The sequence below is a fragment of the Leopardus geoffroyi genome, chromosome B4 (genome assembly GCF_018350155.1).
Source record: "Leopardus geoffroyi isolate Oge1 chromosome B4, O.geoffroyi_Oge1_pat1.0, whole genome shotgun sequence".
Classification (NCBI taxonomy): Eukaryota; Metazoa; Chordata; class Mammalia; order Carnivora; family Felidae; genus Leopardus; species Leopardus geoffroyi.
The window spans coordinates 81,575,728-81,586,237 of record NC_059341.1 but is presented as its reverse complement, the minus strand read 5'-3'; the positions used below and the strand labels follow the sequence as shown (position 1 = coordinate 81,586,237).

General features: G+C 41.1%; 1 protein-coding gene across 1 annotated transcript; it reads right to left on the bottom strand.

Moving 5' to 3' along the window:
• Window positions 1-2,302: 2,302 nt before the first annotated feature.
• On the bottom strand, window positions 2,303-10,174 carry NEUROD4 (neuronal differentiation 4). The gene is made up of 2 exons (XM_045464141.1): window positions 9,814-10,174; window positions 2,303-3,656 (listed from the first exon to the last, which is right to left on the bottom strand). The coding sequence occupies exon 2, from the start codon at window positions 3,645-3,647 to the stop codon at window positions 2,652-2,654; it is 996 nt and encodes a 331-aa protein (XP_045320097.1). The 5' UTR covers window positions 3,648-3,656; window positions 9,814-10,174; the 3' UTR covers window positions 2,303-2,651.
• Window positions 10,175-10,510: the final 336 nt, after the last annotated feature.

Below are 10,510 nucleotides of genomic sequence, written 5' to 3'. Positions count from 1 at the left end.
CTGAAGAATGAGACCACCCTGGGTAAGAGAGTAGGTTCTTTCCAATCATACTGCACTCCCAAATTTTAATTCAATTAGAAAGTCTCTCTGAACAATCCCAAGGAGGCCTGGTTCATGGGTACCATATTCCCCAAAAGCATAAACAACAGCTTCCCAAAACTAACTCGCTCTTCTTAGAATGGATGGGAAAAAAAATCTAAGAACATTAACTTGCATAGCCATTCAAATTATTGCTGCTTTTTATAAAATCATTACAGGTAATTCCGCACTAACTTCCCCTTTTCCCCTCACCCCAAACTCAGGAATTCCAGAAAAATTATGAGCTACTTTCCAAAGGAAGCCTTAGGGAAGGTTTGCAAGCACATGTATGGAGCCCAAGAAATTTGCATGAAAGGGAGAAATAAATTAAATAAATAATATCTAATAAATAACTCCAACAACATTCATTATCTACAAACTTAAATGCCAGAAAATACTAGCTTCAAGGATAGATTCCCCCACAGCCTCTCACAAAGGTAAGTGCCAGTATAGACTCAGAAAGCACATAGGCTGGCCTTGTAGACACTTAACTTGCCTTTTCCCGCTAGGAAAAGGGAACCACTTCAGTAGCTGGTGGGATTTAAGATCTCTCTGCAAGGATACTTTCAAGAGGGTCTACAAACCAAGGGTGCAAAATACAACAGGGTTAGCGCTGCAAGCAAAATGGAAAGACAATAACTTAGACTGTAAGGAGATAATAAATAAGAGGGTAAAAAAAAAAGTCAAGATCCACAGATAGTTTGGCAGGGTTTAGGGGATAGCTGAGCTGTAGAAAATGACATACTAATCTGCCTTATCAATTTTATTCATTGGTCCTATTTGTGTACCCTACATCCTAAACTTATCCTCTCTGGCAGAGCAGGATGTGACCCACTATCATGTAAACCATTTAGGCTTTTAGTTTGTTTTAAATAATTGTCCTGGCAGATTGAACAGGACATTGAAATTTCTCAGATCACATTTTTCTGGAAAAAAAAAATGTGACAAAATTAATGCTGATATAAACAAAAGAGGAGTTCCATGAAGAAAAATAAACATCCTGCAAATCAGGATAAACCTGTGATGAAGACATAAATTGGTAAAAGCATTCACTGACCTTGGATTTGATTTCTGCATCCTTAAGTCTGCTCACTTGGAATGTTATCTACAATATGTAATAACATATTATATTTTAGAAGTGAAGAAGAGGTAACAATTAGTGGAGGAGGAGATAAGGAATTGTATATGCATTGGAAAAATTCAAGTTTGGTCATAAATTGATTGGTGCTTATCCCTCTAGAAAATATAAGAATAATTGGTGTGGACAGAGGTCAGTGGTTTTAACCATGTTTTGTGTAACCAAATGAAATGTATCTTGCCAAAGAAAATTTGGTCTTCCTATGGGCAGATGTGAGATAGAGGGAGTCACCAAACTATGGTAAGTTAGTATAGCCAATTGCCATTTTATTGCTCTTGAATATGACCTGGGTCGTTTGCTGATTCCAATAGCAGCCCCTGAGCGTCTTCAGAATTTTTAGAGCCTCCTGGTTACAGACGCTATGAAATGGTACGGATGACTTCTCTAAGTTCCATTGGTCATAGGAGTCTGTTTACAGTGACTTGCTTGCCCCATCTCTAGAACTGAGAAAAGTGCTTTTGAAATGTTAATCAAGAATCAAGTTGGTATGAGATCTCTACTATGGTTCTCATATTACTAAGAAAGAGATGTTCAGCCTCAGCCAACAAGAAGTAGAGCTAATCTCTTAAAGAACATGCTTTGTTATTCACAGTGACAGCCAAGTTAGGATTTTGGCCTTTGGAGACAATTTTTAGATAGACGCATAGAAGTCCTATCAGGTCCCCGAGAGAAATGCATCTGTGCTCCTTTGGCAACTCCATCTAATCATTCCACACACAGTGTTCATTTACTATTATTCTTCAATTCTTTCAGTTTCAGTAAGTGAATAGGAGTGATCACCAAAAGTATTGAATTTTCAGAACCGTGAAGGACTTTAAAATCATCTAGACTTAAAACAGTTGTCTGGGGGCGCCTGGGTGGCGCAGTCGGTTAAGCGTCCGACTTCAGCCAGGTCACGATCTCGCGGTCCGTGAGTTCGAGCCCCGCATCAGGCTCTGGGCTGATGGCTCAGAGCCTGGAGCTTGTTTCCGATTCTGTGTCTCCCTCTCTCTCTGCCCCTCCCCGGTTCATGCTCTGTCTCTCTCTGTCTCAAAAATAAATAAACGTTGAAAAAAAAAATTAAAAAAAAAAAAAAAAAAAAACAGTTGTCTGATTTTACCGATCAGTAAACAGAGGCCAGAAATGGAAAATTAAGTGGCATAGATCATGAGTTTTTGGCACCATTAGAATAGGGCCCAGGGCTTCTGTTGTATTTCCACATGATTGTAAACAATCAAATAATTTCACTTGAGGACCCTAACTAAATGAATCAATACAGTGTGAGAAGCTGATGATAAATGAGGGTGGCAGGTGCAGGAAGGCCTAAATGGACTGGGACTACTGCGTTTGATATCTATCTATAGGGTTCCTTTAAGGTCATTGAATCTTCAGCTCAACCCACTTGAATTATGGGAAACATCTCCACATTATCCTCTGAAATGCTTGTCTTACTGCCCTAATCAGTGAAGATTGTATTAAGTTGGGCCCCAATGCCATGGTGAGGGTAGGAATCATAGGACATATCTATGGGAACATCATAATGAGGGGTACCAGCCTGAAAGGTAGTTGAATGAACATGCCCTGAGCTTAGACTTGCAGAAGGGTAATGTGGCATGAAACTGTAGGATTTATCCAGGTCAGGAGAGCCATCTTGCTTCAAGGAGAAGTTCCCACTGATGCTCAAGGGTGGAGTGAGTGGGCCCTCATAAGGTGGTGTACTGCAGTCAGGTGGATGGCTCCCAAAGGATGATTCTCCCAAACTCTTGAATACTTGGGGTTTGAGATTAATAAGATGTGTTTCCATATGGCCATAAGGAGGGCTAGGGAGCCCAGGAGACTGATAGTTGAAGTTATGGACAGAGATGGCAGAGTCACAAATAGGAGATTTCTCCTCATGCTTCTCCAGGAGGACAGACTGAGGGCCCAGCTGGAGGCATCCAGCCACCAGGTTGCTTGTAGGCTGAGAGAGCCCTTTGCAGAGCATCTCCACAAAGCCCTTCCCTTCAGGTGTCTGTCCAGTTTCCAGGACCTCAGACAAAGCCCAAATATAGTTCCTGGCCAGTCTAAGAGTCTCTATCTTGGACAGCTTTTGAGTCTTAGAGTAACATGGCATGACTCTCCTCAGGTTGTCCAGGGCATCATTCAGGCCATGCATCCGGGTCCGTTCTCTAGCATTGGCCTTGACTCTTCGAGCCCTGAATCTCTCAAGGCGAGCTTTTGTCATCTTCTTTTTCTTGGGACCCCTTCTCTTAGGCTTCTCCCCATCCTCTTCCTCCTCTTCTTCCTCCTCAATACTGTCATGCTCTTCAGCTAAGCTTCCAAGCATCCCATAAGCAGCTGATCTTCTCTCTTCCTCCTTCATCTCATTCTGAGAGCCCAGGGCTTTGTCCATCCAGGATGGTGTGTTGACCAACTCTGTCATCTCCTTGGGTTTCACATAAGGTTTTGCCATTTCCAGATTCTGGAATAGGAAACAGCAATGATTAGTGTCTGTGAATATCTGCTTTGATTTAAAACTAAACTTTCTTTTTATATCTTAGATATAAAACAGAGAATTGTATTGGGATTCAACTTGTGATTATCTAGTCCAAGTCCACCATTCTAAATAAGTAATCTAAGACTCAAATAAATGCCAAGAACACTAATATAGCTATGGCATAGTAGAAAAAAATCAACTTTAGAAAAATGAAATTGACTTGATTACTGATGGTAGTGCCACTGCCTTGTGCTTTTCATTCTCTGGTGCCTTGTCTTGTAGAGATTTTATGCAAAAATAACTGGTATGAGTCAAAATATATCTTTCCTTCTTTCCAGAATACAGATCAAAAAGGGAAATAGATAAGGTGGACATATAAATTATTATCCAAACAGAGAAACTTCTGAAAGTAAAAGAAGGTGCTAATGTAGTTAAAACTTATAACAATGGATATAATTATAATTATTGCAAAATTTAAAAAGCATATCACACAGTAAGTAAGTACACTGTTGTATTTTACACCACAAAATAAATGAAACGCTGTGCTGAGATCATTCAGACTAATTTGTTCTTCAGAGGACTGCCCAGCCTCTACTGAGAGATATGCCACATACACTTAACCTATAACATTCCATGTTTCCCACTGACTCTGCCGACTCTTAGCTTCAAGCATCCTAGGAAAGAGCAGTGCCACAACTGGCTGGTACCCCCATGTGACCATGACTTTTTCTCTCACCATCACCAGAAGAGCATTTTGGTTTTCATCAAGCACCTTATGGTCTGTCTAATGTAGTGGTATTAGAGGTGTCAGTGACATGGTGTCTAAAAGGATCATGAAAAGAGAGCAGGGTTACCACTGACCATTTTTTCAATTCACCCATATGTTAAAAAGAAAACTCTTTCATTGCACAGGCATCTCACACCATCAGACAAGAATATGGCAACATCTAGATTTACAATCCAGAGGTCTACAAAGCTTATTCAAGATTATCTTAGTATAACTATTATAATAATACTTCATTAAAAATGAAAACTCTGGGGCGCCTGGGTGGCGCAGTCGGTTGGGCGTCCGACTTCAGCCAGGTCACGATCTCGCGGTCCGTGAGTTCGAGCCCCGCATCAGGCTCTGGGCTGATGGCTCAGAGCCTGGAGCCTGTTTCCGATTCTGTGTCTCCCTCTCTCTCTGCCCCTCCCCCGTTCATGCTCTGTCTCTCTCTGTCCCAAAAATGAATAAACGTTGAAAAAAAAAAATTAAAAAAAAAAAAAAAATGAAAACTCTGGGGCAAACTCTAAACTTAACAGAACATAGTGACTGCAGACATAAGCGAGGACTATTTCAGACAAACGTGGAAATACCCTGACTACTTTAATTCACTTGCCTAACAGATACTGTTTAATCCAGATTTTCTTTGGGAAAAAAAATTGCACTTCGAAAACCAGAAGAGACTGGTGGTTTAGTAAACATTTTATGTTCAATTCTGGAATGGTGAATTGTTTTGAGATTTGCTGAGCAATTTGCAGGTATATAATTTACCAAATAAAAGTATCTGAGAAGCAGCATTGGGGCATGCCAGTTTACCAACTTAGTCTTTGAAACGCTAAACCTTCCATCACTTTTGTGTATCAGAAAGGGGAGAGCATGAGACACGTTTTTCGATCCTTAAAGCTTGAGCCTCAAATCAATGAGGCAGGATTTAGCACATAGATGTTAAAAATATAAATATATGATCTGATTTGTTTCTGGTAATTTGAGCTTGTTTTCCTTCTAACCTCATTTACCTCCTATAAATAATTAATGTTACTGCATTGCAAAAACAGCCTAGGTTTCATGTTAATCAGCACAGAAATCATGTCAGCTTGACTTACTCACTTAATAAGGCTTCCTGGGTAAGCAGCTTTATTGAAAACACACGTTGGAACCTATTGGTCAACTGGCTGCCCAGGCCAAGTTAGAAAATCCCACTTTTAATATGGATGATGGAGCTTGTGTGCTGAGCTGCACTTCTAACTCAGCCCGATATCCAGAGGGAGGGTGAAGGACCTAATTAACTTTCTGTTAAAGTAACACAGACCTTTCTGAGGCAGGTGCACTCTGAGGCCAAAAAGGATGGAGTAGGCTTGGGAAACGTAATGTTGCACACGTAATTATAATAACATTTGTGTAGCCTTATAGCCAACCTTTGAGGGAAATGGGGATTTATGCTTGTTTGGTAGTCGAGGTCACTGTGGGTCAGAGATTAAGTGATGGAAATGCAAAGATATAGAGCTGATAGAGCGGGACATAAAGCCAGTTCTTCTGATTCCAAATCCTAGGTTTTAGATTATTTCTCCTTTTTTTTTTCCCCCCCACCACAGCTACAGGAAGAAAGGAAGGCACTTTGACTTCAGGGGGTGTGGATCAGCTGAACTAAATCACCAGGAAATGAACATCATCCAAAGGGAGGCTAGTTTAGCTGTTCTTTGCAATGTTTAACTCTCAGATTCCAGGATTCCTTCCTCTTATAGATTTTTTTTCTTATCGCTTCCACCCTTTTATTCCCCGCCCCCACCTTCTCTTACTCTGCTTCCTTATCTTTTTTCTCTTCTATTTCTCTCATCTCCTCTTCATCATCATCATCATCACTCAGTCATACTTACATGCAGGGAGAGTTGAGAAGGAAGATGCAGGAGAGGAAAGCAGTCTCCCGAATTGCCCCTGATAGCCTCTGTAATTGGCCTTTTTCATTATTATTATGATCCTCACCTCCGTACTTCTGGACTCTAGCCAAGTTCTGTCCATCCTCACCCCCAAGAAGTGGGATTAGGAGAATAGGGTAGACTATCCTTCACCTTTAACATAATTTAATGGTTTCTGTAAGAGTCAAAGAGTTGAGGGGCGCCTGGGTGGCGCAGTCGATTAAGCGTCTGACTTCAGCCAGGTCACGATCTCACGGTCCGGGAGTTCGAGCCCCGCGTCAGGCTCTGGGCTGATGGCTCAGAGCCTGGAGCCTGTTTCGGATTCTGTGTCTCCCTCTCTCTCTGCCCCTCCCCCGTTCATGCTCTGTCTCTCTCTGTCCCAAAAATAAATAAACGTTGAAAAAAAAATTTAAAAAAAAAAGAGTCAAAGAGTTGCTTTCAAGTCAGGTTATCAGCAGGTATGAAAGAAAAGAACTAACCAGCTTTGGCTAAAACAATGTAAAGGGCAACCATTTTTCATCTTTCTTCTCTTACTAACCCTGGGAAGGATATAGATGGCTCCAGTTTAACTCTCTCTTTTTTCATAGATTCATAAGTTCTAGGAGCATCCCATGGGTATATAGGGTGGCTTTGAAATCATGAAAGCTGGAATGACACACACTCTAGTCCCAACTGTTCTGATTCCCAGTTGCTGATTTCAAACACATTACATAGCTCTCTGGTCTTTCATTTCCTCTTTGATAAAATAGAGGTAAGGTATATTTAACATGGTTCTTGCAAGACAAATAAAAAATAAGATTTTGTAAACTTTAAATGTTGTAAAACATTATCCATATATTTATCTCGTGTTTATTCTTGAATTTTCTTATCTAATCTATTTACACAATTTGTATATTCAAAAATAAAAGTTGTTTCCCACAGATGAATCATAAAAGTAGATTCTGCTAACTACTGTGCCTCTTCCTATCTTGAGGGAACCTCCTCTAATTGGCTCAGAAGATGATCTAACAATTGCCTAATAGTCCATCTTTTCTCCCAGTGTATCTGGACAGCAGACTCTGGAGTCACATTACCTGAGTTTAAACTTCAGCTCTATTACATACTAGATATGTGATCTTAAGGTTTCAGAATCTATCTGTGCCTCAGTCCCCTCTCCTTAGAATGGGAATAATAGTCCTACCTCATAGGATTATTGTGAGCATAAAATGAGCTAATATATTTAAAGACTTTGAATAGTGCCAGACATAATGCCCTATAAGTATTAAGTACTATCGTTCCTAAAGTTCATCATGACTTCTCCTGGACACATGGACAAAACCGAGTATACTTACAATCTGTGCTTACTATTGATTTCATGCCAACAAAAGCCAATGGCTCTATCTCAACATGACATGCATTTTGAAAGATTCCCTGACAAACCCTCTCCTCCAACCTAATAACTAAGTATCAAAACTTCTACTCCATTGCAAGAGGTGAAGAAACAGAGTTCTATCAGCTGTTTCTACCAGATTGCCCAAAACTCTTTTACCATATTCATGGAGGAGGTTAGTCGCTTTTATTGTTTTTTTTTATTATGGGGAGACAGCAGTTTGCTGGACACTCCTACTCAGTTACTTTAATGTTTAGGTTCATGAAGTTTCTGACGGAACACACGCAGCTCTTAGCCCTGGACATTTGTTTCCTTTTGTCTTTGATTAGACACTACTGGGGATAAGACTTTCCTACCAGAATCCAGTGCCAGAGCTCTGAGGAAAAAAATGAAATGTCTCTCAAATAGAAGTAAAAGCCAGGACTCCTCAAAGATTAAAAGAAGTAATAATTCTTCTCTTTTGACTTTTTCCACCTAAATGTCTCCAATGCCTCAAAAAGTTAGCAGGGGGAAAAAGATGATGAACATCCAGTTTTAGACTTGAGAGCCGAAAATGTGTGTGGTGCAGTTGTGATTTCTGATCAAGGAAATCAACTCAGTTTTCTCTAGAACAAGAATCTAATTCTACCATGGCTTTGAGCCTGTTACTGAACCTGCTCAGAGGTGTACTGAAAGAAGCCTGGCACTGAGACTCTCTCCACTCTTTTATCACTCGCTTATTAAATGAGCACAGAAAATTATTTTCATTTTTTTTTACTCCTAGGGAAAAATGGAAATAGTATTTCTGTCTTTCATATCTCATTTAGAAGATTTATGAAAAGCAAGGGAAAGGACTTGTTGTGTAGAAGTTTCTATTCATGGACACGTGAATGAAGGGTGCTTACATGTGTGCATGTGGTTCTGAGACAGTATATTTCCTCTTGGAAGCTGACGGTACTCACTTCACCTCCTGAGCCTATGACTGAATCCTCAGTACAACAGAAAGGAGCCTATTCAGCTCAGTTTCTAAGGAATCCAAGCACCAGACAGGCTAAATGCCTTGCTCAGAGCAGCAGTCTTCACACTAAAAACACAGAATGCAGACCGGGGTGCTCACAACTTGCTCTGCCCAGAAACTGCCAGTGGGCTGTTTTGTGCTCTTCCTATACAACTTTTTAGACTCTACCACTTTCTCTCTTGGTTAATACCTGTACACACACGCGCACACGCGCGCGCACACAAACACACACACACACACACAGGCACACCGTACCCAACATAGCCAGATCATATTTCGGTTTTCATAGCCTCAAACCCAAATGGTGAACTTTGCAAACAGAAATTACTCAATCTTTTAGTTTTCCCCCTTCTTCTTCAACATTTCGTCTCTGGTCCCTCTGTCCAAAAACAAGGGAAGCATTTTACATTTATTACTATTGTTCTGGATACATTTTGGGGGTGGTAAATGAAGAATAAGAGGCAGAGGAGACAAAAATATATAAGAACCAACCTTTCTTTTCTGATTTCTTAGTGGGAAGAGCTGAGGAAAAGGAAATTTTCACCACTCTATCACAACTATCTAAGAATTTCTAGCACACCAAATGGGGGAAACGGTAAGAATATGCTCCATAGCTTTCCGACATCTTCTCTCATATCTTAGTCTATTACCATTCCCCTTCTTACCCCTTCCACTCTCTCCACAGCCTGAAAATGCTGTGAACAGAGCAGCGGATTGAGTCAATTCTTGCAACCTACTTCCTGAGCCACCTCAGACAAAGTTAAACTTTTTGGACATTTTTTTCTCCTGCATTAATAAAATTGAAGGGTGAGTTTGACAGACATAGAGGATGATAATTTATAATCTCTACTTTATAAAAATGACTGAGTGTGTGAGTTTCACTTCAGGTGGCAGGTGCTATTGGAATTGGTGAAATTGTTAAAATTTTAATATCCGTCCCCAAATGTTCTCTGTCTGCTTCTCTGTTCAAGTTTCCCAGTCCTACTCCCTCTTCTCCTAGCCCAGAAGAGACTTACCTCAGCCCAACTGCTCCTCTAGGTCTGTGGGAACTTCCCACAGAAACTTTAGTAGTCCCGTACCACCCCCATCCAAGGGCTCACCTCTGTCAGTGGTGGTCCCTGGTGTGAAGTCTGGATCTGTGTCCTGGAGGAGACTCAGAGAACCCAAGTCTCCCTGAGCGTCCAGATCATAGGAGAAGGAAGTACTTTTAGCGATCCATGTTAAACCGGCCCCTGCCTCTTAGATATGTCACTGAATCTGTTTTTTTCTGACTGATTCTTGTTCTACTCGTTCCTGGGAGTTCTGTATGCTCCTCCAGGACGCCTTCAGGCTGATGCTCCCGTTGCAGCTGATTTAGCTGTTCTTCAGTACCTCCTCTGAGTGGCTAGTTCCCCAGAGTGGAGCTTTCAGGACCACAGCCTCTGGGCAGCTCCTGCGCTCTGGCCGGAGTCTCCGAGTTGCAGCAGTTTTGATTGCTTTCCCAGCTGACCAGGGCGGGGTGATGCTGCCGGAGGTCTAACTCCTCCCCTTCCCCAGTCGAAAGACACACCTACTTCAAAGGGCTCCTCTGGCCAGGTCCAGTTTACCATTCATTCGTTTTGTTTTATTTGATCGTTTGTATAAATGGGGAGAAAGGTTAGTAGAAGGAGAATATGGGAGGAGAGTTGCTGAAGTTGAAAGGTAAAGAAAAAAAGGACTGGAAATCTTTGTGGTTAAAAAGGTAAGACATTGGGTGAGAGAAAATTGGAGGGAGTCTCAGAGAGCTAAGAAGCGTTAATGAAAACAGTGGTCTCCATC